Source organism: Mustela erminea, chromosome 9 (genome assembly GCF_009829155.1).
Source record: "Mustela erminea isolate mMusErm1 chromosome 9, mMusErm1.Pri, whole genome shotgun sequence".
In the NCBI taxonomy this organism is placed as follows: domain Eukaryota; kingdom Metazoa; phylum Chordata; class Mammalia; order Carnivora; family Mustelidae; genus Mustela; species Mustela erminea.
In genome coordinates, this window is record NC_045622.1 from 24,115,130 (window position 1) to 24,142,176 (window position 27,047).

At 50.4% G+C, this 27,047-nt stretch overlaps 1 protein-coding gene across 5 annotated transcripts; it reads left to right on the forward strand.

Moving 5' to 3' along the window:
* The first annotated feature begins 1,326 nt into the window (after positions 1-1,326).
* Positions 1,327-26,567, forward strand: KCNJ5 (potassium inwardly rectifying channel subfamily J member 5). Of its 5 annotated transcripts, none has more exons than XM_032359464.1 (4): positions 1,327-1,697; positions 2,472-2,556; positions 21,082-22,020; positions 25,145-26,567. In XM_032359464.1, exons 3-4 carry the CDS (start codon positions 21,084-21,086, stop codon positions 25,465-25,467), a joined length of 1,260 nt encoding a protein of 419 aa, XP_032215355.1. In that variant the 5' UTR covers positions 1,327-1,697; positions 2,472-2,556; positions 21,082-21,083; the 3' UTR covers positions 25,468-26,567. The 5 variants fall into 5 exon arrangements, with proteins under 5 accessions (XP_032215355.1, XP_032215354.1, XP_032215353.1 ...); XM_032359463.1 differs by having other exon boundaries at positions 2,472-2,551; XM_032359462.1 differs by lacking the exon at positions 2,472-2,556 and having other exon boundaries at positions 1,328-1,697.
* The last annotated feature ends 480 nt before the right edge of the window (positions 26,568-27,047 follow it).

The following is a 27,047-nucleotide window of genomic DNA, read 5'->3' on the forward strand; positions in this document are numbered from 1 at the left end:
AATGGATGAGCAGGGAGACAAGCTAAATCTCATAAGGGGACTTAGAGATTTCCTACTTAGTCAAGACTGATTGCAGCCACACTGAAGGACTTGACCCCTCTATGGAGGAAGAGGAGGGGGACCCTCTGTGCTCTAACCCTGGGTAGTGGGCTGTGTGCATGCTGTGCTGTGTGGCAACAGAAGCCCTGGGGTGGCCATCAGGAGACCAAGCTTCTGGGACGCCGCCATGTTGCTGTGCTCACTGAAAGGCTAGGTTGGGGCACCCTAGTCCCAGGGACAACACTTTGTCTTCTTGTGATTTAGTAAACCAGTCTTCCTGCTGCTGACAATGTTCACTTGATAAGTATTCATCAAGCACTTGTGCTAGGTGCTGGGGACACAGCGGAGAACAAGATAGTCACAGTCACTGTCTTGGCAGAGTCTATGGTATCATGCACATCGACCTCAAACATTGATGGGGTGGGCCTGCGGGGAGAGAGGAGGCCCTCAGGACCTAGAGCAAGGGTCCGCTGAGAAGCTTGCAGGCCCCTTCCCAGGCAGCAGGCTTTTCTCTGCAGGGGGAGCCCCATCTGCAGCTGCCTTTCCAGCAACTTCCACAAACTAAGGAATAAATGCATGCAATCATCTCTCCTCCAGGCAGGGAGGGAAGCACCCAAAAGGAAAGGCAGATGCTCTACTCTACTCAGCCTAGGTAGGCACTGGGGCAGTGGCTCTCCTTCCCTGGGAGACTTCTTTGAGCAGTGGGGGGGTGGGGGGGGGCATTTCCTGCTCTTCCTACCCAGCCAAGGGTCACGTGCCCCTGGAGAGGACATTTAGGGGGTGAGTGGAGAGCCCTGGGAGCTTCAGACCAGGTCTGTCTCCGACCAGACCCCAGGAACCCCGATACCCGGCGTGGGGGTGGGGGCAGGGCACGGGGAATCCAACAGCGCAGAGTGACTGAGCAGCCCGTCCAAGGCTCTTGACCCCAAATTTCTGCCTTCCAGTTTCTTCCTTCTTTCTATCTACTCCACCGCACCCACGAAACACGGGGGCGCTCACGCGGACACAGGTGCACGCTCACACGCGCACACGTACCCTGACACACATCTCTGTCCTTGGCCTCTGCAAGGCCAGAAACACCCCCAGTACCACCAGCCCAGGCAGGTGTAGCACGGACGGGGCGCGAGGGGGGCGGAGGGCCTCCTGCCCCTCTCCTCAGGTCCTCTCTCCCCCCGCCGGGACCCCATTCATTCAGAACCTGCGGAGTCCGGGACCGCCCGCCTCCCCTCCCCCGCCCCGCCCCTGCCCCTCCCGCCTCTACCCTGGGCCCTTTAAGTGGGTTATTACACATTATTACAGGGAGAGTCCTTTGTACTGGGGCCGGAGGGGAAGAGAGCCGGGAGAGAGAAGCGGGCGGAGGGGAGGAGGGGGAGAGCGAGGGAAAGAGAGGGCGAGCGAGGGAGAGTGCGAGCGTGAGCAGAGCCTCCCGCTGCCGGAGGAAGGGAGTGACTGAGGGGCTGGCTAGGGAAGGGACAGGATGCCTTAGGAGCCTCCCGCTGCAGGACCCCACGACAGGGAGGAGCTCGAGGCAGAGTCCGAGGCTGTGGTAATGGTTGGGGTGGGGGAGTCCCCTCAAGGGCCCTGAGCGCCCCCGCACTGCCTCTAAGGGAGCTCCAGAAGTTAGCATCAGTGGGACTCGGAAGCTCTGATCTCAACAAGTAAGTTGTCTTCTTTTCCTTCTTCCTTTTCTCCCCAGCTCGCTGTTTTGGAAGGCAGGGTGTGCACTCCCAAAGTGCCCCTTGCCCCTGGCGGTTAGCTTTGCCAAGCACCGGTCACTTTGGGAGCCCATGGGGACAGCGAAGGGCTTAGGGCGGGTTAATTTTATTATTTATTTATTTACTTACTTACTTATTTATCTAATTTAAGACCACTGTAGCAGGTTTAAAGTCCAACCATCCAGCCGGGAAATCCGAGCTCCCCAGAGCCCACAGGTGTCCTGGGCACTGGGAGTTCAGCCTTCAGAGGGCTAAAAACATGCTGTGCTGGTACCAGAGCTGGGGTACACCCCCCCCCCCGGAGATCTTGAATGCCCCCTGCCTGCTCTGAGAGGCCAAGGCAGTAGGGAGTGGGAGGCACCTTTCCCCCAGGTAGCAGCTCTGCTTTCAGATGGGGGGTGCAGAGGGCTGGGGAGGGGCAGCGAGCTCCCTCAGAGCCTCTGACCCTCAGCTTACTCTTGCTTTCTTTTAAGTCTGGCCAAATTGGAAACATGGCCTTTGCTATTTCTGCCCTCCTTGCTGCCTGGTCACTTCCTGCATGCCTCCTATCTCTTTTTAAACATCTTTCCAACTGTTCAGAAAGGCCAGGAGTCCTGGCTGCAAAGGCAGGGACAGGATAGGGAAGGCCATCGTTATTTCCCTTCTCCCAAATCCCTGTGTCTCTCTGGAGAACCATCTCCGCTTTCCATCAAACAGTGCTGTCCCTCCTTCTCCCAGGACTGGGGAGAAGCCTCATGGCAATGGGACCGGGGTCTGGCCCCCCAAATTTCCAGGGTCTGGCCTAAACATCAGGTCAGGTAAGGTGAGCCCAGCACTATTCCCAGAGCCCCTTTCCACCACCAGAAGATCAACAGGCACATGTCAGAATGTGCCAAGTGCTTTGCTCTCTCTTGATCCTTTTAATGAAACAGATTTTGCATCCTTTTCCTACAGCTGAGCAACAGCCCCTTGGTGAGGCTGTGTAACTTTTGGGAGGTACACAGCTTACAAGAGAAATTCTCACCTGGGTCTGACTCCAAAACTTACTCCCCCCCCCCCCCTCGGGCTCTCTGGTCCACAAAACACTTTTCCATGTGGGAGAGAAGCAGTGAAAAACAGCTAATATTTATGGAACCAAGAACTGAGCCAGACACGGTCGTATGAGTTCATCTGGACACCAGTCCTGTGGGGCGGAGGTCATTCACCGGCTTTACAGATGAGACCGCAGCTAGAGTTGAGAGCGGGAGCCGCGGCAGAGCGCCATCCTCTAAACCCTTGTCCTCTGACTTCAAAGCCAGACTTCTTTCCCTATTAAACACTAACCCTGAAAGGCACTGACCTTCCCAAATCTGTGTCTTTTCCTCCAAGCCGGGTGTAAATCCCATCAGCTGGCTGGATGAGATCCTGGGCACCCTAGAATCCGGTGGAAGGACCAAGCAGGGTGGATGGCGTGGGAAGTAGAGGGAGAGGCCCTTGGTTGGGCTCTGACGCGAAAAGCTTGGTCGTACTGCCTGGGATTTTAAACTATTGATCTGCCTCGAGATGGCCTCACTCTGCTTTTTGGCAATAATATAAAGAAATGGTCATTCATTGAATGCTGACTGTGTGATCTTAGGCGTTCGGTGTATGTGATGGGTTTGCTGCTTCTTCCATCCACTGCTTTCCCGCCCTTCCTCCCAGCCTCCTCTTCACCTCATCCCACCCCCTATACTACCTTGGACCCAAACAATCTGAAACTAAGTTCAGAGAGGAGAGACTTACAGCCTAAGGATAGAAAAAGACAACCTTCTTTTACCCTGGAAGGAATGTGTTGGAGCGTTTATTAAGTGTTCATTACTAGTTGGGTTCCGTTTACTAATTATGAGGTTGATAATAAATTATTACAACAGCCTAAATGATCCAAACAGCACCAGGACTGCCACCGAAAGGGGCAACGCCATGTAGGGAGCTCATCTGCACATTCCAGGGAAAGACAGTGCTCCCTAGGTTCCCCCAGTCATGTTCCAGATAGCCTCTCTAGCTCGGTGACTGACAGGGGACCACTCACACAGACTTCTCCCGTCCTCTCCAAAAGCCACTGTCACCTGCCGGTCCATGTCACAGGCAGCATCCGCCTGAAGAAACTCCTCAAAGGAGCTCACCCACAGTACAGAGAGAATGAGTGAGCTCCAACTAGCAAGCTGTGCCCCTGGAAGAGAGGACAGGCAGACCTGTGAGCAGAGAGAAGGTGCTGGCCCCTCAAGCTGGCTGGGGCTGTCCCAAAACAGCTCTCTTCCCTGAGGATGAAGTCAAAGCTTACTGGGATTCCCCAGGGAGATGTCTCTCATGGGTGCCCCTGCCCTGAGTCTGCGGGCACATCGTGAGCAGAGCCAAGCTCTTCCACTGGGGGTCCAGCAGAATCATCAGTGTGGCTCTGTCACAGATGTTCTCTCTGCCCTACTGTCTCCGGCAAGCAAGATCCCCGTGGGGCTGTCTGTCAGTGCCTGCCTGGGGTTCTCAGCCAGGGACACGGAGACTCTCGCACTGCTGGAATCACCTGTGCGGAAGTTAACCCCACAGCAGGGAAGGGACAACTCAAGCGCCCCCCCACCCCGTCCCCACTTCCCACCTGCCCTCCGAAGGACCGTGCTCCCACTGCCTTCTGTGGGCCAAGCCACACATGGGTGTAGGCGACACTCACATTCTTGGAAATGATATCTACTTCTGCTTCTTGTTTTTAAATCAGTTTCACGGCCCTTGATTTGATCGCTTAGCATGTGGCAGGAGTACATAATTTTGGAAAACCTTGGAATGGGATCATTTGGGCAGAGTAATGCTTTTCCACTCAGGAGCGTGAGCGCCAAAGCTTACGTTTTCTGCGCAATTCTGCTCAAACATTAAGCTGGGGCGGCCGGCGGGGGTGTTGGGGATATACCATGGAGAGAAAGGAGGAGTCCACAAGGTGGTTCAAAGGAGCCATTTTCAGATTCAACTTTTCACTGCGTCTGAGCTACAGACTGGCCACGGGGAGCTGGCAGCCTTTCCAAGAGAGGGTCCATCATGAGATGTGCTTTGTGGAGACAGTTGTCAGCCCATGGAGGAATTTTTCTGTTTTTCCTCAAGATGAGAAGCATGTGCAGTGTGGCATTTGAAAAAAAAAATATCTGAATGTATTTGTCTAGGAGACTTGAGGGTGGCTTTCTCTGGGATTATTTTAAAACCGATGGGACAGCAGGCCCTTCCTGAGACCCTGGCTGCCTGGCTGCCGAGGGCCGGAGTCATGGCCCCCGCCAGTGCCCCAGGCTTATCTAGTTCCTCCTACCTTGACATTCTGATAAGTGAGCTATTCTAGTCCGCAGAGCCCCGGATGGCAGCAGCCCTTGCCAACAACTGTGTTAAGTTAAATGTCAGAGCCAAACCTTTAACACATGACCCTAGAGCTCCTGGCTGGTGTGTAAATGCTAAGTTCCATTTTAATTCCAGCCCAGAGAGGACTGAGGGGCAAAGGTCAGGAATCACCGGGACCAGTCTGTCAGGTGGCCATAGCACTTCCTCATCAACCCATTTGGTGGCCAGTGGGGCTAGGGGCCAGAGGAGGGGGGTCAAAAGGGAAATACATGAAGGGGGAAGGGGAGGAGAGATCATGACAAGTTTTCAGAATCTCCTTCCTCTCTCCTGTGAGTCGACTGGTGGAGGCCCACGTGTGCACCCATCGCAAATGTCCTCTTCTCACATTTTAGGCCCCTTACCTGAATATCACGGAGGCCCTAATGCCATCGTCCTGCCTTCTCTCTTGCTGCTCATAAAGGAAAAGGAGTGTGGGGAATGACAGCAGAGAAATGCTATTGGGGGACCCTGTGTCCTGTGCGTTTTGCTCTCAGAGTCTGTCCCTTCCAAGATGGTGGGTTTGAGGGCTTGATGTTCAAGAGTCTGGCCAGAAGGAGAGGCAGAGGAGCCACAGGGACGAAGGTATTGCCTCTGCTCCAGGAAGGCGGCCATCCAGTGGGGATACCAGATCCTGCCGGTGCCTGGGTCCAAGAGACCCTGACAGACAAATGTTATGCCCAGCCAGGGATCCTGGGCTATCCCAGACAGCAAGGTATGCAGGCCTCACAGCCCTAGTCAGGGTGCCCGAGTCACTTCAGAAAGTGCCCTTCCTTGGACTCAAAGTCACTCACATATTCCTTGAAAGATGGGAATGGAGCTCCTACTACAAACCAGACCATGTGTTCGAACCTGTTTTACGGAATTGGGTCCTTTACACACCTTGCCTGCCCGACCTTGGAGCTCTCTCTGGGGACTGACTGAGGAAAGCAGATGTGCCCACGGATAAGTTATAGAATCAGAGAGAAGAGCCATCGCAGAGAGGCAGAGGGGCCAAAGGGAGGCCAGGGAGAACCAGGGAAGGCTTCCCAAGGGGGTTCAAAAAAGCAGCGAGGCACCAAGAGAGAAGGGAGCCCACGGAGAGAGCCCCAGGAGGCCCTGAGACTGGCCTCTGCTTGCTCTGGTCCTTCCCTCCATCTGTGTGCATATACTGATTCTTTCCCTTAAACGTTCATGCAGTAAAACATTTCCATCACAGCAAGGATCTCTCGTGTTGCCCTGTTTTTAGAGCCAAATCTATTTCCCTCCTGCCCGACCTCTTCCTTAGCCCCCAGCAGCCATGAATCTGCCCTCCTTTTTTACAGTTTGTCAGCTCTAGAATGTGATATAAATAGAATCATAGGTATATAACCTTTGGGTTTTTCAATCAGTATACTTCTCTGGGGATTCATCCAAGGGTGTGTGTGTGTGTGTGTGTGTGTGTGTGTGTGTGATATTTCAGTGTGGTTGTTGAATTTGTTCAACCTTTACCCCTTGAAGGACATGCTTGTTGTATCCAGTTTGAGGTTTCTATGATTTAAACTGCTCTAAATACGTGTATAGGGGGTTTTCCACGAACTTAAGTTTCCATTTCTTTGGGATAAGTGCCCAGAAGTGCAATCGATGGTTCACACGGTAACTGTGTTTAGTTCTTTAAGAAACTGAAACATTGTTTTACCTTCCTATCAGCAATGTAGGAGTGATTCTTTTTCACTACATCCTTGCCAATATGTGGTATTGTCACTATCTTTCATTGTAGCCATGCTGGTAAGTATGCAATATATCTCATCCTGGTTTTGCATTTCTCTAATGGCTGATGATATTGACTCTCTTTCCACGTGCTCGTATGCTCTCCATTTGCTCTCCGTATGCTGTCATTGCCTAAATATCTTTTCATTTCTTACACCCATTTTCTAATTAGATTGTTTGTTTTGCTGTTGGATTTTGAGCGTTCCTTAAAGATGTGTCATATACATGGTTTGCAAACATTGTCTCCTACTCCGAAGCCTGTCTTTCCATCTTAAGAGGGTCTTTTTTCAGCATACACTTTGAGTTTTGATGGGGTCCAATTTATAACTGTCCCCTTTTATGGATGAAGTTTTTGGTGTCAAGTCTAAGAATTCTTTGCCTGCCATAGATCTTGAAGATCTTGAAGGTTCCCTCACGTTTCCCCCTCATAAATGTTGTATAGCTGTATCATTTACATTTAAGTGCATGATTCATTTTGAGTTAATTTTTATATAAGGCTTGAGACTTAGTCAAATTCATTTTTTTGTCTATGGATATTGAATTGTTTTGGTGCCATTTGTTAAAAAGACGATCTTTCTCCCATTGAATCCCTTTTGCACTTTTGTCAAAGACTCCTTGGGTGTATTTGTGAAGGTCTTTTTCTGGGTTCTGCTCCATTGGTCTATGTCTATCTCTCCTCCATTACCACATAGATTTAGCTTTATAAGTTTTAAAATTTAGTAGACTGATTTCTTCTACTTCTTTCTTTTTCAAAATTGTTTCGTCTATTCTAAATTCTTTCCTTTTCAATAGAAATTTTAGAACAATCTTCTCTACATCTATAAAAAAATTCTTGTGGGATTTTGATAGGAATCGCGTTAACCCTGAATATTCAGTTTGGGGAGAATTGGCATCTTCACTGTATTGAATCTTTCAGTCTACGAACATAGTATATTTCTTCACTTGTTTAGCTACTCTTTAATTTCTTGCATCGACATTTTGTCATTAACACCAATTCTTTCTGATCTGCCATGAACTAACTGTGTGACCTTGGACATAGCACTTAGTTTCTCAGACCTTCAGTTTACCATCTGTGAAATGGGTATAAGAACATCTACCTTGAGCAGGCATGGAGAAGGTTATTTAAGACAGCAAAGGAGAGGAGTCTGTAGTACACCCAATGTAGTACGCCCAGTGACATACTCCCTTTGATAGATCCCATTCTCTGTTCTTTCTTTTCTTCTTCCCGACACTCATTTCTGATGCCCCACTGACTTTCACTTTGTCTCCTTTCCAACCTTTGTTTCTTGACCTGCTTTCACTCTCAATTCTTTGACTTTATTTTTTTCTTACTCTCACTAGCTTTTCCTGTTAATTCATTCTCCCACAAGATTTGTCTCATTCCTCTTTATTGGAGCATTTGGGACATTTTCTTTTTTTTTGTTCTTAGACTTGGAGAGTGACTCTAGAGCCAGTTCACCCGGGTTTTAATCCATGCAAACACCAGCTTTGGGACAGTGGGCTCACCCTCCCTTGTGCCTCAGTTTCTTCATCTGTAGAATGGGGGAAACAGTACCCATCTCATGCCTTTTCTGAAATGACTAAATGAGTTAATATAGGTAAAGCATTTAGAATGCAATCTGGTGTAGGGTGAGCCCCCAATAGGTTTCAACTCCAATTATTGGCATTTTACCTGCTGTGCCTGTTTCTCTGGTCTTTTCTCCGCATTCACTCACCTTCTATCACCATCCCGTCTTTTTCATTTGTACATAAGTACATTCATAGTCACATTAGCCTGCTTTCTCGTTGTCATCTTCTCTGTACCTCTCCGACCTCCTAGGCTCTAATCATCATTGATAAATTGGCACCAGACCAGGAAATCTGTCCCTTGGGCTGTAGGCAGGAAACAAGTGGTTTTTCACTTTGATTTAATTATTAATCTCCTTTATTATTTAATGCAGAATACATACTCACAGTGCAGGGTTACAATGAAGAGAATGTATCATAACTATGCAGCTCGCTTTCAAAGAGATAGCGGGCTTGAAAAGGAAAAGTACTGGATAGACAGATACAAATGTGGGGAAAATGGAAAATGAATTAATTTAATTTTCATGCCCTTTTACTCATGATTTTTCATACATCATCCGCAAGGGGCTGGGTGGGTGAATTGGGACTGTGGCCAGTAAGCCATGGCTGAGTATTAGGAAGAACAGACATCAGGAGCCCTTGGGTGGCCCACAGCAGCCTGCCAAGGAGGGCCATGAAATATTCCATCTTACGCAAATGAGAGCCACACAGGTTGGGAACCTCGGTTACAAGCTTTCAGGCCTGCTCCATAGAGGTCGAGCTCAATCATTAGGCACCATATGAAATGTTAAGTTGCTGGAAATGTACTCACGACATGAGTAAGACTTAAAAATCTGTATTCCATAACCTGAATTAGGCCTAATTTTGCCCTTTTAAAATTTGCTGGATATATTTGGTCTCCCTTAAATATATTCAAATAAATCTTTTAAGTACCATCAGAATGATTTTTTTGTCTCCAAAATGATCTTTTCTCCAAAGAACTGAACTCCACCAGCAAATGCCAGATCTGTTGGCTCCTGTTTTCAGACAAGAACTCGGTATTCAAAAAAAAAAAAAGCTCTTGAGTGAAACACGATTTAATCCTTCTCTCTTTGCTTTTTATCTTTATTGTGAAGTGTCAGTATTTTTGTTTCTTTCATGACAAAGCAAGCATGGTATTTTTGTTTCTTTCATGACAAAGCAAGCATGGGATGAGTCCACAGCCCTTCTGATAGAGCATGGGTTTCTCTGCAGATACCATAAAATAATGCATGAGGTTTTATTACTTCCTTAGAATTGTGGTGCCAAACCCTCCATGGACACAGTCTGAGTGAGCAGCTAGTTACCTTCCCTTGTCTGGGCTGCCCAAGGCTCTGAACGCCCCAGACTCATCTTCTGGGGCCCCTGCTGACATTGACTGGTGCCCTTCAGGGCAGAGCCAGAAAAGTCAAGGTCACCCATTTGCCCATTGTTGCATTTGTCGGTGTTTATACTACATAAATCTTCACGTTCAGTATTATTACATCTACCGCGTCATCACCTTGGCAGTGAGTAAAGCAGCATTTATGTGTCCTGGGTAAGCCAAAGCTCTCCCACTAGAAAGTGGGATTCATATTATAAGATTCTCATGAGCCCATCCAATTCTGAAAGAGCCCGAACAGAGATGCCAATTTCCATTACTCTTCCATCACAATTCCATATAATAATAACACTGCTTTGTTGCATACCTTCTAGCCTGGAATAAGACAGGTTAGGGAACCAGGTACCTCATGCCATTATTTTCCTGAAACAACGGGAACTATTTCCTTCACATTAGGATTTCCTTGGATATTTCCATTTCTTACATAGGAAGGAGACCCAGGGTCGGGACTGCAGCAGCAGTGTGTAATTCAGGGCAAGCTAAGTGGGCAGGAAGGTCAGGATTATACTTCAGAACTAAGATCACACTGTCTGGTGCCCTGGACTTGGATGGATGTCAGGTGGGACAGTGGAAGAGTGCGGGCTCTGCGGGTCAGCACCAGGCAGCACAAAGCAGGATGGGCTGTTCTGGGGTCACGTGACTTTCACTCCCCCACGCCCACCCCACACACCCCCGACCCCGCCTTCCCTGACTCTCTACCTCCTTACCTGTGGGACAGACACGTTGATCTTACTCTATGGTGTCGTTGAGATGATGGAGTTAACATAAACAAGGCGCCTCTTCTGATCACACGCACACACAGATTTCTCTTCCAGGGCTACTCGGCAAAGAAAAACAAGAAGTCAGCATAACGAGCTACAGCCAACAAACTGAACTCATGCTTAGAACAATAGCAGAATGAGTAAAGGGCATCAGAAAAGCTGCACAGGTGGGCTAGATGTTCCCGAAAGGGCTTGCTCCTGGCAGGGTGTCTCTGACTCAAAACTGGGGACAGCTGAGGGACTCTGGGGAACAGTTCTGGTCCGTACCTCCACCCTGACTTGGCTTTAAATACCAATCGTATTTAAAGTACCAAATACCCACTCATGCGGAGGGGCCAGAATCAAGGGCGCTTCTCAGAGGGACCAAGACCACCCTGGGGTGGAGGCCGGGATGCCTGGGCTGGGGAGATGCGTGCAACTGCGAGCGCTCCCCAGGAAGGGGCAGTGTGATCTGGGCCATGTAGGGGTCCCTCAGCAGCCTCCTCGTCCACCTGACACAGCAGCTCCCTTGCAGTGGCCTTCCCAGCTAAGCCTTCAGGGACATGGTGTGCCAGGACACCCACGGTGATGAAGTGTCCTATCTGACAAAGTCCATTCTTCCAACAACCCTGTCCCTGGCTCCACGTTCCAATGAAAGCCCTTCACCCTGCTCCTGGCGCTCGCACCACCACCCCACCCCGCCCCGCTGTCACATAGCCACGGGAGATCCTTGCATTCCAGACAGAGGGGTGCCAAATTTCACTTTGGCTGTAGCCGATCTCTCCAGAGTCCCCTTCACTGGGCATTCAGCTTGGAGCCGAGCTACGAGTATGCATCCCCAAGCCCTTGTGGGCCCCTGAGACTGAGGAATATGTTGGGCATAAGACCAGCACCCATGGTCTGACCCTACTCATGTCAGAGCCTCACTGTCCTGTTATCCCAAGATTTCCTAATCCCTGGGGGTAAACAGTTATTACATCTGAGCCAGAAATGAGCTTGGGAGGTGACCGGACCCATGCTCCTGTTCTTATAGCCCTCCTCTGGGGAGAGAGCTCCTTCCACATTTTTTGATGCATTTAAAGTCAGAAATTTCTCCCCGCTGAGAACCACTTCCACCATGATGGAAAGGGAGGCCTGTGATGTTTGTCTGGATTCTACCGGTGACAGCATGCTTGCAAAGTGTGCGGCTGGAGAGGACAAGGCTGCTAGCAGAAGATGCACTGTAGGAAAGCAAGGGGGTCATGACAGCTGTCTGCCCAATGGAGGCGACTGCAGAGAACAAGGCTGTGGGCGAGGAGACAGGGCTTGTTAGGACCATGGGAACCAGACTGGTGGGCACCAGGAGAGAAGCCCACACAACCCTGTCTTTGCTACAGTATGAGTCCTGGGATGGCCTTCCGGCGTCCTTTGTGCTCGGGTTGACAGGTTGTGTTCATTGAAGACCGATTAGCGTGGAGAATTTTTTGGTGCTACCACAGCTCTTCACACCATGCTCAGCATAACTCCAAGTCCAGTGTCCAACTTGTCCACGTGAGGAAAAAGCCTATCTCTGACCCAGGAACCCTGAAGTATACATTGGCAGCCGACACACTGACTCGGACTCACAGACATATTTTCTTTGATAAACTCACTGGTTCAAAAATGGTTGAATTAATGGTCAGTGTTGAAAAAAAAAAAATTTCAGGTTTAAAAGTCTTTCCTTCTAGCTTTTCTGCAAAAAGAGAGAGGAAGGTCTTACCACTGCAGCTCCACATTCTTGCGTGGCAGCCCTGAGCTCTGGCCGGACAGTAACGACCTCGGTCAGGAGGCGCGTGTGCTCGGCTCACCTCACCTCTGTCCCCATCACTCCCTGTTGTGTTCCCAAAAGCCAGAGCAAGTTTTGGTTATAATTATGTGTTCACATAATTGCTTTACCCAGAATAAAGAGAATTTTATCTCTCAAAATCTTTTTCTCTATCACAAATCTGAAAATGAAGGTCTAAGAAGAGCTTATATTGGAATCAAAAAACAGGTAAAGGAGAATTGCTCTCAGCGGAATCCGTGGCTGCTGGGTACTTGTCTCTTCCTTGTAAGGGGCCATATTGTCCAAACACAAACATTTCTATTTTTCTTTTTTGTTCTTCCCTTTTTAAAAAGATTTAAACTTAATTAACATATAATGTATTATTAGTTTCAGAGGTAGAGATCAGTTCATGAGTCCTTTTTTTTTTAAGATTTTATTTATTTATTTGACAGACAGAGATCACAAGTAGGCAGAGAGGCAGGCAGAGAGAGAGGCAGAAGCAGGGGGAGGCCCACGGAGCAGAGAGCCTGATGCGGTGCTTGATCCCACGACCTTGGGATCATGACCTGAGCCGAAGGCAGAGGCTTTAACCCACTGAGCCACCCAGGCGCCCTCAGTTCATGAATCTTATATCATACCCAGAGCTCATTACATCATGTGCCTCCTTATGTCCGTCACCCAGTTGCCACATCTATCCAGCCCCATCCAGCAACCCTCAATTTGTTTTCTATAATTAAGTGTCTCTTATGGTTTTCTCCCTCTCTGATTTCGTCTTATTTTATTTTTCCCTCCCTTCCCCTATGCTCCTCTGTTGTGTTTCTTAAATTCCACATATGAGTAATATCAATTGCTGATTGACTTATTTCGCTTAGCATAATACCCTCCAGTTCCATCCACAACATTGCAAATGGCAGAATTTCTTTTTTATGGCTGTGTAATAGTCCATTGTATATACACGCCACATCTTCTTTATTCATTCATCAACACAGACATTTCTGGGAGTGGGAGGGGCATTCGGGGATTATACCTGAACAGGTCTTAGCCAGGACATATGGACATTCTCTCCTTGGAGTAATTCAGTGCCTCTGAGGGGCAAATGTTGCCATTATTAGAAAAATCAAGGACCCGCTGTAAGCCACAGCAGAAAGCACTCTGAAGACAAGTACTCTGGAAGGTACAGCCCCTGCAGGAGGAAAAGGGAAAGGGCTCCAGGCGGCCTGGGCATGTCAGGCAACATGGCAGCAAATCATGAACTGAATCATGGTACTGATCAGGTGTGTGTCCCTCTGGCAGTTTCCTGGGTCAGGCATTTCAGGGCCTGACCCCCCACTAAGGCTCAGATCCTCTGACAGCCCCAGGGACCAATAACCTCAGAGGCAGACTTATTTAAGCCTTCAGTGGGACATTGCATAAAAATATCCTAGCACAGAGATGGCACGTAACAGGTGTTTGGTACATGAGCTTCTCACGGCAAGAGGGTCCCCTCACTGTACTCAGCATGTACCTTCTCCACCAAGTCTTTCCTGACCCTACCTCACTCGCCCTGGTGAAGCCAAAGTAAGAACTTAGTTTTGGTCTTTCCATCACTCTCTACTGCACTGACCCTGCACACTGACTGTGTGTCCCCACAAAGACCGGGACACCCCCACAGCAGAAAATACAGCCATGGTACACAATATCAGTTGTTACGAGAATCCCCTGGGCCGGGGTCTCCTGGTATGGGGCGTAGGCATCAGCATGGGGTCCAGCTCCCGGCTGATTGCAATGTGCATCCACAGTGGAGAAGCCCTGCTACTCAGAGGACCAGCAGCCTTGACACGGCTGGGAGCTCTTTGATAAAATGCAGACTCAGAGCACTCCCGACCAACCTAATCAGAATCTGCATTTTCACAAGATCTCTGTGACTAGAAAGCACAAGAGAGCCATGGAAGTGCTGCTATACCTCCTCCTGCCCCCAGGGCCCAGCAGAGTAGAACTTGCAGTGACTGGAGGGATGGGGGGGGCGGGGGCGGAGTGGGGGGGTCACGGCAGGTGTTCACTGATTGGAGGAAGGAAAGAAGGAGGGAAGGAATCTGTGGTGCGGTTTTCAATGGCCTTGCACACCTAATATACCATGTGCTATCTATCATCCAGAGAGTTTCTGAACTTGGGTTCAAAAAATAAAACCACAAAACATCCAGGAATTAAAGACTAAGTTCCCACCCAAGTTGATAACAACAAATAGCAGCTGCAAAATGACCGGGCTTTAAAAGAAAATAGCCGATGGCTTTTTAAAGATTTATTACTCTTGAGTTCTTCAGCCATTAGACCTCAAAATGCACTAAGGTTGTTTTTTGCGTGGGGGGGGGGGTGTTTTTGTTTGTCTTGTTTTTTAAAGGATGGTAATTTCAAAAGCCAGGAAATTAGGACTGACCCCCTGGCCAGAGCCAGCCCATTAGCGTGGTTTAGACACAGGTTCGGGGGGCTGGGGCCATCAGACGACCCTTCCTTGGCAAAACGGGGCTCGGACATGAGCTTCTGGGCCAGGAGCCTGTGTGGTCTTGCTCTCCCCTGGCCCCTCCGGGCCTCTCCAGCTGCTGGTTCCACCATCAGAAAGGGCAGCTGCTGCAGCCAGCAGGAAACTATAAGGCAGAGGTCAGAATTGCAGTTTCCAACATTTTGTCCTCCAGCGGGCTGCTGAGAAAAGGGGGGATGCTGGGCTTTCCCCACTGGTTGTGCTGGACTCCCGGGGAAACCCCAACCCCACGCCCCAGGCACCCCTACCCTGAGTCTAGCGACTCACAGATCCCTGCTGCACCGGGGCTCCCCTGTCATGGTCACTTCCCCTCCTCCTCTTCATTGGGCTCCCGCCTCTGGGCTCAGGGAAGCGGCTCATCCTGACCCAGGAGAGGAGCAGAGGATCCAGCCTCACCAGAATCTTAGCACCAGAACAGTCTCTGCCTCTGTGTAGGACCACAGGTGAGACAGTTCTTAGAAAGTTCTTCAGGCACAGCTGGGAACTCCTCTCCCAGCAGCAGTTCTGTCCATTGCAACCACTGCAGGTTCTAGAGAGCATCTCTGCAGCCCCTGTGCGACTGTGGGCAAGTTATCTAAGCTCTCCCCCAGTTTCCCTCTTCGTGGAATAAGACGGTGCCTCCCCGTGGAGTAAATGAGGCCGTGGAAGCAGGATGCTGACCCACAGTAGGAGCCCCTGAACTGCTTGAATCTCCCTGCACCGCCCCCACAACTCCAGCCCTGGGTGGAAAGTGAACACTGGCTTCGGCCAGCACTGTGCATGCTCCTTCCTTCAGTCTTTGTGGTACCCTCCTTGGCTGGCACCATCATGATCCCCATTTTGCAGGAAAAATAACTGAGGCTTTGAGCAATTACTTCTCTGGAAATTCCCTCATCTCAAGGTGAAATCAGAAGATGAGCGCTCATGCGAGAGTCAGCCTTCCTATTTACTACCTGGTTAACCCCTTCTATTCTGTTAGACTTATATTTGTGCCTTGGCAAAGGACCACAGACTAAATGGTGTAGAACAACACCCAGTTTTCGGCTCAGGATTCTGAAATAAGAAGCCCAGGCATGAGATGACTGTGTTCTCTGCTCAGGGCCTAACAAGGCTAAACTCCGGGTGTCAGCAAGCTACACACTCCTGGGGTTGTGGCAGAATTTAGGTCTTGGAGATCAGAGGAGGAAGTCCCTGCCTCCTGGCTGGCTGTTAAGGAGGGGGGTGCTGCTGTCAGCTCCTAGAGGTCCCCAAGTTCCTTGCCACGTGTCCCTCTCCCTCTCCAGAGCTAGCGAAGAGCCTCTTCCTCTCATTTCATTCCTCTCATAAAGCCAATCTCCTGCTTCAGGGAAAACCCAGTCCCCTTCAGGGTTTATCTGATTAGGTCTGGCTCACCCCAGACAGTCTCCCTTTCTTCAAGCCAGCTGTGCCATGCCGTAGGAGCATCATGGGAGTGGTATCCTATCCCCAGTTCCGGGGGCAGGAATCATGAGAGCATCTTTGAGTTCTGCCATCCTGCATGTGCCTTTCCTGACACGTATTTCCTTGATAATAACTTTGGTACTTCCTGCTCATCTTGAAGGTCCTTGAGGGCACTGGGGTGACCACCTTAGAATGTGTTCATAGTTTAACAACCAGTACAGCCATATAGATTCCTATAGAACAGCATACAAATATCTAGTCTGAGATAGGAGTATATACTCCTCCATTACCCTTATCCCATACCCCAGCCTTATCCCATATCCCAGCCTCATCCCATATCCCAAAACTCTGGGAAGCAGATATTGACCCAGAAATATAAGACAGAAAGGAAGAAATCATTAAGGATGTCTGCCATCCTCATTTCAGCAGTAAGGAAATTGAGTCTGAAACAAGAGTCCCAGGGGTGCCTGGGTGGTTCTGTCGGTGAAGCGTCCAACTCTTTTTTTTTTTTTAAGATTTTATTTATTTGAGAGAGAGAGAGATCACAAGTAGGCAGAGAAGCAGGCAGAGAGGAAGCAGGCTCCCTGCAGAGCAGAGAGCCCGATGCGGGGCTCGATCCCAGGATCCCGGGATCACGACCTGAGCCGAAGGCAGAGGCTTTAACCCACTGAGCCACCCAGGCGCCCCGCGTCCAACTCTTGATTTCAGTTCAGACCATGATCTCTGGGGAGTGGGATCCAACCCCCACATCTGGCTCCATTCTGGGCATTGAGCATGAAGCCTGCTTCAGATTCTTTTTCCCTTTCCTTCTGCCCCTCCTCTCCCACACCCTTGCAGAGTCCCTTTCTCTCTCTCAATCTTTAAAAAAAAAAAAAAAAAAAAGACTCCCAGCCCAGTGCTCCCTTCAAGAAACCCTGCTGGACTTCCAAATGCAGTTTCTATCAAGATGCTGTGTCCACGGGCTCCTACTTTCTAGAAAAATCACCCCCATGACACAGGGCTTTCTTTACTGTGTGTGTGGTGGGGTGTTTGGGAAGTCTTGATATAGAGGTCCACTTAAAAGTTTGTCAGAGTCACTCATGCATCACCTAAAATACAACCTCCTTTGATTTTGCCTCTTTTGATTCTTTCTCCGTTTGTGTTTCTACATCAAAGAGTTTAAACCACTTTGCTGGACTTCAGGCTCCGTCTTTCCAAGAGTTTTAATCATTTCAGGGCCCAGCTTCCTATTAGCAGACGCAGGAGATGATCTGGACGAACGCCCTCAGCCAGGCTTGATGAGCTTTAATGGGATTTGCTGCCATTGGTGCCTTTCCCGGGTCCAGCAAGGAGCACCTCTCACATTGGCTTGCCTCCTCCAGCCCAAAGCCCTTCCCCCTGCCTCTCTCTCCATAGGTGGTTCTGCTCAGAGCCCTGGGCTCAAAGGGGAGCAGTGCTAGCCTATAAGCTACACGAAGTCTGGGTCTGCATTCCTCTTATTTCCTGCTTAATCTCCAGCTCTTATCACAGAAGCTGGATGATCGTAATGCCTCAACTAATGCTGAATGGGCACGTGAATGAATAGATCAGATCTGGAAAATCAGATTCAAAAGTTCATCTCCATTGCCCTTGGAAAATTATTTTTATATCAACGGCCCACAGCACCGGAGGCCAATATTTCTAGAGGGGGTATTTCATTTACTCTTAGGAAGAAATCTGGGGCAGAGAGGGTCTATACCTGTCAGCTTGCTGACCTTGCAAGTGGCCCACTGGTGTTTTAGGTACTTGACTTAGATGCTCTAGGTCTCTCTCTTCATCCTCAAAATAGGAGTTAATGGGGTATTGCTCTAAATTCCACTTCAAGGAGAGTTTATGAGTATATATTCACATTTATACTTATATCTATGTTTGCATTCATATAGTCTTTCCCTCGATCCTCATAATAGCCCCCAGAGCTGGGATGGCAGAAAATATCATCTGGGGTTTACAACAGAGTAAACTGAGGCAAAGAAAATGAACAGTGTTTTTGCTTGGGTCACAGAACACGTTCCTTGGAAGCTGAGCTAGAACCCATATCTCAGCCCGGGCTGAGCGAGGAAACACTTGTGCCAAGAATTCTAGCACACTTGGAGGATGGATACCAATTTCAAATCTGAAGTGAAACCTTTCCCTGTCTGCTGGACACAAAAAAAATTCTCAGATCTTGACTGAGGTGTCCTAGAAAACCTTTCTCTGTTTCTAGTACAGTGCAAGGCTTTCTCCTACGAGAACCTATGAAAGTATTTTTAAAAATAAAGAAGGAAACAGTGCAGAAAATCGGCAGGAAAGCTATTTTTCTGGAAGAGCTGAAGGCAGGAGAATGTGCTATGCCAGTTGCCCTAACCAGTGACTCATTCTGGCCAGCACTTTGCCCGCCCTGCCCAACACCAGTGTCTCAGGGAGTCCACGGACAGCCCTCCCATTGGACCCCTAGATCCCCCAGGGATCTGAAGATCCCCCAGGGCATTGGAAGTAGCAGTATTTCTCACCCTTTTTGGGCATCCCTGAGTCCTCAGTAAACAATGTCAGACCCAGGGGCAGAGCAAAATCATGTTTATGATTCTGCAAAGCAGCACCAAGCCTCCTGCTCCTCGTTTCATTTATCTTTGTAGCTGCCACGTGAGGGAGCGGGGAGCAGGTGGCCTCATGCAGAATGGGAAATTCCGAGACGTCTGAGACAAACAGCCCTTTGGATGACCCTTCAATACGGTATTTTAAAGGTTACCTTGAAATTGCCACAACCACCAAGGCAGCAAAGAGAACGGTCTGCAGGGAACATCTGACTTTCCACGATGGGTGGCATAAACTCCAAACAGACACCTTCCTCTCGGCTCATAGAACATTCAACCAGGTAGTTCTACCAGGTTCCCTGTTTCCCGGGAGTGGGGCTGCCTGTGAAATGAAGACAAGCCTGCTTGTGAAGATGAAGAGCTGAGTAAGAGCATCCCCTGAGGTGGATTCCTCCCGGATCAGAAGCTCATAGAACTTTCTGGAGTGAGCACCTCTTCAGTCTAAGCAGGAGCCACAGAACTTCGATGTCTGCAAGCCATCATATGGTGGGGACCTTGAGACCCCAGGCTGGAGCAGATAACCTAGATTCAAACCCTAACTCGGCCACGTAACTACTTGAGCTTCGTCTTTGCCTGAAGATTGGAGGGAGCGTGGCATTTCTGCTCTAATACCTTTGTTGTGAGCTCATATAAATGAGCTAATGCATATACATTTCTTAGCACAGGGCCTGCTTGTGAATGCTCAGAAATGCAAGCTGTGGAGCTTATAAGCTTATTAGCTGTGGAGATTCTCATGGTCTTTCCTGGCTGCATCAGTCTTAAAGTATTTTCAACGGGAGTGTGCAGAATATCAGAAAAACAGCAGACTGTTCCAGATGTGTGGGTGTTTCTTTAAAGGGTGGCATAAACTCCAAAACATGGTACAGTCTGTTTTCAAAGTTATTTTTTATTGAGATATTTTGTTGAGATAACTGACATGAAACGTTCTAGTAGTTTAAGGTGTATAACATAATGACTCTGATATATGTGTATTTTGCAAAATGATTGCCACAATTAATTTAGTTAACATTGGCACTGCATATAATTATAATTTTCTTCTTGTGATGAAGACTTTGAAGGTCTACTCTTGGTATTTTTCAGATAGACAGCATGGTACTGTTAACTCTAACTGCCATGCCGTACATCACATCCCCAGGACCTAGTTTACAACCAGAAGTCTGTACCTGGCGACCACCTTCCCCACCTTGCTTGCCTGGTATACCCTCTCCCTAGCAACGACCAATCTGTTCTCTGAGTTTGGCTTTCATTTGTTTGCGTTTGATTCCACATAGAAGTTTACAGCCCTTTTGAAAACCTTAGGAGTGTTAATATCTTGTCCATTTCATTTTTTTAGAGGACAGGGAATTACTGTGTCAAGATTTTTAATGGTGGGTCTACACAGCGATCTGTCATATTAGTAAGGGCTCAGACAGCCACAGACTCCCCCCTCAGACAGAAGGAGTGACCACATGGTGAATCAGACACTCGCTGCCTTTTTCTTTCTGTCTGCTGCTAAGAACTGAGACATAAAGGAAGGAGACAGGGAGATATAAAGAGAAAAAAGCACAGGCTCTGGGCCCCGTGAGCAAGAATCCAGCTATCTGCTCTGCCATGTGAGTGTCTGATGGCCCAGGTTATGGCTTAACCACTTACCTCTTTCGGACTCTCATTTATTTTCTTATTTATTCATTCATTTATTCAACAAGTGCTTTTTGAGTACACAGATGTCCCGGGGTGCCCTCTGGGTATTTGGAATAATGTATGAGGGAACAAAACAGACACCACTGTGCCCCATGGAGCCTACATTCTGACAGAGGAGGAGAGACTCCTAGAAATAAAGATGATGCATAAGCCCTCAGTGTTTACCTACTGGAGATCAAGCTCCAGCTCCAGCCGGGTGCTGTGATAACAAGTGACAGTCTGTGTGTATTGCATGGACTAGGGCAGGCAATTAATAAATTGCTGTGGTTATCATCTTTTTGAATTGCTCCCAGATTTCTTAAATCCTTTCAATGCCATGTGTATTTTGCACCTGCATACTTATTCATTCAACAACTACTATTGAGCCGCTATTGTATGCTAGAATCTGTAGTAAGTGCCAGGGAAACAAGCAAATAATATTTTTTTTAAATGGTGCCTGCCCTTGAAGACTCTGCTGTCGGGTCCACTGTGCATTAGATGAGGGCCTTGGAGAGCACAGAGGCAGGTGTGATCTTGAAGTCTTGTGTTTCAGTGAATCCACACAGTCCCCTTCACTGATGATGTCTTTTTTAACTCAACGCATCCCAGCTATGGCTGGCGATTCTAGGAATGCTATGAACCAGGACATGGAGATTGGAGTCACTCCCAGGGACCCGAAGAAGATTCCCAAACAGGCCCGCGATTACATCCCCATCGCCACCGACCGCACTCGCCTGCTAGCGGAAGGCAAGAAGCCCCGCCAGCGCTACATGGAAAAGAGTGGCAAGTGCAACGTTCACCATGGCAACGTCCAAGAAACCTACCGATACCTGAGCGACCTCTTCACCACCCTGGTGGACCTCAAATGGCGCTTCAACCTGCTGGTCTTCACCATGGTCTACACCGTTACTTGGCTGTTCTTTGGTTTCATTTGGTGGCTGATTGCTTACATCCGGGGTGATCTGGACCATGTTGGTGACCAAGAGTGGATTCCTTGTGTTGAAAACCTCAGTGGCTTTGTGTCTGCCTTCCTGTTCTCCATTGAGACTGAAACCACCATCGGGTATGGCTTTCGGGTGATCACAGAGAAGTGTCCAGAGGGAATCATACTTCTCTTGGTCCAGGCCATCCTCGGCTCCATCGTCAATGCCTTCATGGTGGGGTGCATGTTTGTCAAGATCAGTCAGCCAAAGAAGAGAGCAGAGACCCTCATGTTCTCCAACAACGCGGTCATCTCCATGCGGGACGAGAAGCTCTGTCTCATGTTCCGGGTGGGGGACCTTCGCAACTCCCACATTGTGGAGGCCTCGATCCGCGCCAAGCTCATCAAGTCCCGGCAGACCAAAGAAGGGGAGTTCATCCCCCTGAACCAGACGGACATCAACGTGGGCTTCGACACTGGGGATGACCGTCTCTTCCTGGTGTCTCCACTCATCATCTCCCATGAGATCAATGAGAAGAGCCCTTTCTGGGAGATGTCTCGGGCCCAGCTGGATCAGGAGGAATTTGAAGTTGTGGTCATTCTAGAAGGGATGGTGGAGGCAACAGGTAAGACACTTTATCCTCCTTGGCCACAGAACCTTCCCACATCCTGGGAGTTTAGGGCACTAGGACTGGAAGATTCAAGTTGGTGCCTAAGAATCCTGGGATTCTCAACCAGCCCAATCTCTAACTGTGATCTGAGGGGTATCATTACTCAATTAACATAGAGTAATAACAAGAGTTAATGTATACTGAACCCTCTAGTTCCTGTGCATAGTTCTAAACTTTAAACATAGAGAGTCACACTTTAACCCACTGAGCCACCCAGGCGTTCCTAGAGAGTCACACTTAATGCCTTTCCATTCTCGGTGAGATGATGTTCCTTAGGTTACAGATAAAGAAACAGAGGCACAGACCAGCAAGTTATAGGTCTACTTTTGTCCAAGAACAAGTCGTAGAGCTAGGATACTGGTGACGGAAGGGGGCCCCAACCTGACCCTTGCTTTCAATAAGCTACTCTGTCACACCCCATCCTGGGGCATGTGTCTACCCAAAAAGAGGTCCATGATCAGATAGCTTTGAGAAAAACAGTGAACTAGGGTGCACAGGCTTCCTCACAGTAGAACTTGGTGGTGTCCAGCTCATCTGGCTGCCTCCACCCTGGAGAAAGCTGTCCCTGGGTTTCCCTGTGGAAGGCTGGCTGAATGGACAGGGAACAGGCCCAAACCAGGACACCAGCATTCACATGTGCCCAAGCCAATGCCCTCTAAGTAGCCAGCCCCACACCTCCCTGCTCAGCTGCCAGCTCTCATGGGCGGTTGGTAGCCAGGAATTTCCACCATTCCTCAAGGCCAAGGTCTTGGTGCGGGGCCCCCGGAAGTTTGAGGCCCCATTCCAGCAGAACCCTGAACCCTCCTTCTTATTCCTTCTCTTCCTTTTGCCCTCTCTCCTGGTCACCCAGTAGACTGAGCACTTGTAGACCTCACTCAGGCTTGGAGTGATACCTATTTTTCTGGTTCCTGCAACGACACTGCAGGACCCCACCAACCCCATTTAACAGACACGGACGCTGCATCACCCAGCTTCGTGGAGACAGTGTTGGAGTCATGTCTTTCACTTATGAATCTAGAGTGTTCTCTACCACACCACACTGCTCCCTGAAATTTCAGGGCCCAATCACAGAGATGACCAAATAAGCCTTCCTCACTTTTCGGGATGGTAGTTGCTGCGTGGGAAACTCATATGGGGCCTCCACAAACCTCATTTGGCCGGAGCCTGAGGGACATGGCTGGGGGTATGAACAGGCTCTGGGGACTGGCACGGATGGGGGCTGCTTGGCCATCTGCTGGGAGCTGGAGCCTGGCCAGGCAGCATATGGTGGCAGCTGAGGGAGCCCCTGGGGCCAAGGACAGTCAGGAGGCAGGAAGCCTGTGGCAGAGCTGGGGGCTTGCAGGTCACGCTGCCCTTGGTCCTGGGCTCGGGATCAGAACACTGGCTGAGTGTCTGGGGGAAGAGCACCACTCTGAGGCCACAAAACAAGGGTCATGGCAGAGATGTGGTCACAAACAGGAGAATTGTGCCTTGCACGCCCCCCATGACTTCACTGCCACCTACCGTAGAGGGATCAGGTGGTGACCCAGCAGAACTGGGCCCTTTCCTAAGTATCCTTCAAGGTCAATGACCCACAGGTCACCTGCCCTGTCTCAATGACCTTCTCTCCTCCCATGAGTGCAGGGGGGCACCTGGGATAAGGAAAGGAAACCCCCCACCACATCTGTTATCTCCCTGACTCCTGTGGCTTGGTGGCGACGTTACAGAGCCGAGCATGCACTGCTGATTCAGGCCGAGTTTGGGCGAACGCAGTTCTCCCACAGCCTGCCGGTGTATGTCTGGGCAAGTTGCTTAACTATCAGCAAATCTCCTGGGGTCGCTGGGGGAGTTAGAGGATTCGATGGAGAATCATACGTAAAGCACGGTGCCTGGAACCCCCAAGGGCTTCTTTCCTTCCCAAATGCATGCGAAGATGATTGCCAGGGACACAGGTGGGGTCTCTTGCTATGGGGGGCCCACTGCCCCATCCCAAAGGGTGAACAGAACAGGAAGGCCTCCAGGACATATGGCCCATGGGTTCCCATGCAGGTCCCATCCCGGTGTCTTTCCTGAGGCCCCCGAGCCTGCAGATACCCGGTCTAGGTCTAGGCTGATCAGTGCCCTGCTTGGGGCCCCTACATTCCTGCTGGGCAGTGAAGAGGGAGCACTGCATGGGAAGGCCCAGCCCAGGCCACACCCTGGGAGCAGGGGCAGGTTGCAAGCCGACGGTGTGGGGGGGCACCTTGGGGGTACCCAGCACCAGAGCACAAATGGGTGGGAAGCAGCCTTGCCCTTGGGTGTGGTGTGCACAAGGCCCCTGCCAGAGATTGCCCACCCTGGAAAGTGGGAGCCGGCCTCTCCTTCATTCCCGAGAGCACATGCCAGTACCTTCCTTGGCCAGAAGATTATATATCAGCAAGCTGCTTTCCTGTGACCCCAAGCACAGAGGCTTCCTCATCCATAAACAAAGCTGCTCTCCTCCCTGGAGAGAAAGCAACACCTAAAAATAACATAGGCCAGTGACGGCTGGGGGGACAGGGAACGGAGGCATTGGAGCATGCTGAAATCAAGGAGCCAAGGTGTGTGTGTGTGTGTGTGTGTGTGTGTGTGTGTGTGAGAGAGAGAGAGAGAGAGAGAGAGAGCGCACGCGCGAGTGGCTTCTGCCCATACGCGTCTAACCAAAACAATCCCTGTGTGTCCTACAAGACTGTTGGCTTCTCTACATTCGCACCACCTGAATTTATCTTTGTTCAAACCCTTGAAGAGGCAGGAGCCTCTTCTGTGTCTCAATCTTCTAGTCCTTAATGTTGTTCTCAGGAAACATGTCCCTGGCTCTAGCTATTCCAGAATTATCCACTCTGATCTCTAGGAAGCTACCCCAGAATCTTGCACGTTGGTTTCTAATTTTCTGCCTCTGCCACACTCCAGAGCTCCTCCAGGGTGAGGACTAGCTTACCCAGCTTTCACCCTCCGCAGAGCTTAGCCCAAGTAGAGGTACAACAAAGGCTGGCTGGCTGGCTGGTGGATGGATGGACGGACGGACAGACGATGGACAGCTGGTGGTGGCCACTCATAATCTCCATGCCCTCTGTCCCCGCAGGCATGACTTGCCAAGCACGGAGCTCCTACATGGATACCGAGGTGCTCTGGGGCCACCGATTCACGCCGGTCCTCACACTGGAAAAGGGTTTCTATGAGGTGGACTACAACACCTTCCACGACACGTATGAGACCAACACGCCCAGCTGCTGTGCCAAGGAGCTGGCGGAGATGAAGCGGGAAGGCCGGCTCCTCCAGTACCTCCCGAGCCCTCCCCTGCCGGGGGGCTGTGCTGAAACAGAGCTCGATACAGAGGCTGAGCAGGAGGGAGAGGATGAGCCTGAGGGTCTGAGTGGGTCCCGGGAGAACAGGGGCTCTGTGTGAGGATGGTACTTGCCCCAGGACCTCCCCTCCCTGGCTTCTGAGCACAGCCCCCGCTGCAGAGCCAGTGGAGGAGGGGGTGAAGGAGCTGAGTTTGGGCAGGGGGGTGGGGGTGGTGTCACCAGGAGCCATAGGCTCTGTGGGGAGGAACAGTATATCCCATCCTGGAATGTCTCAGCTCATGCCTCCCTGAACAGGTGGCCCCTGGCCTGGGCCCCTGAGACTGTGCTGCCTCTTCCCTCCCAGCTTCCATCAGCGTGGCTCAGGGCCAGGCCGGGATAGGGTTCCTCACAGGGCGGCCTCTGTCTCCACACACACGTCCCTCTGCCCACGGGCTGGGATCCCCTCCCTCCTTGGGTCCCATAGACTGATCTGCAGCTCTCCTTCCAGGGCTGATTCGTGGAGAGGGCCGTCCCCCTCTGCCCCTCACTCCCACCACCCCGAGGCTTACTGTGGGCTCCGCGGGGAGAAATTCTGCCTGCCCAGAAATGCCACCCCCTGGTCCCAGGATGAGCTCACAGACCTCACGGTCAAGGTCCATGCGAGTCAGGCAGGCAATGCCTCTCAGCTCCCACACCCACGTCCCTTTCCTGAGAGCCACAGAGGACAAGGCCCAGAAGGAATGATCTGTTCTCATCCATGAAGCTTGTGCATCTCCTATGCTGTGTCCCTCGTGTCACGTGTAGCCTACCAGAGAGCCGATCTCCTTTGAGTGACCCTCAGACAGTGGCTTGGGTCACAGCACACCTCCGAGCACATGTGGCATTGTCGTTGGCTGCATCCTGGCCATGCCTGACCGCACGGGGGCCCACGGCTCCCAGCTGTCGGACAGCCCAGCAGCCCATTCCTTTCTGGTACTTTCGGCCCCAGAATCTCAAAGTACTCGTAGCCTTCACCGTAGCCCTCTTCTACCGCCTCAGCCAGGGGTGTGGTCCAGGAACAAAGCTGGGGTTCCAAAGGCAAGATGAGCCGGCCAGAACTGAAACCAGGAGCAGGGAGAACAGAGGGGTGAGGAATTAAATGTTTGAAATAAGCATCTGCACCAGTCACTGCAGAGACATTCTGACTTCAGGCTCCATGCTCCTGTCTGGGGAGAGGCACGGCGAGGGGGGCCCGGGGTGACCTGGCCTCCAGACCCAGCTGAGAAACCCCTGGGCCTCCTGCCTGCCGGCTGGGCCAGGAGAGCCCGGGTGAGGTCTCAGGAGAAGGAGGAAGGGAAGGAAACGGGTGAGGGCAATCCGTGGGAGAATTGGGAAGCCTGGGATCCTTGAGAGAAAAGAGAAAAGAGCAGAGGAGGACCTTGAGAAGGACAACTTGCAGATGGCTTTTCTTTTCCAGTCTGGAGGCCCAGGAAGTGGACAGGCGGACAGGCAGACTCATGCCAATGAGGCGTGTCTGTTATGTCTTGCGGCGACAGGCTCCTGATTAGCCGACCTAGACCCGGACAGAGCTCTCAAATGTTTCCTGGCCACAGAATTATGGAGCCACAGAACTAGGATTTTCATAGCTCTCAGCTGGCCTTTGGTAATGGAAGCATTCTCCCGCTTGCTACAAAGCGCCTTCCCTGGGAGTGAGAGCTGCAC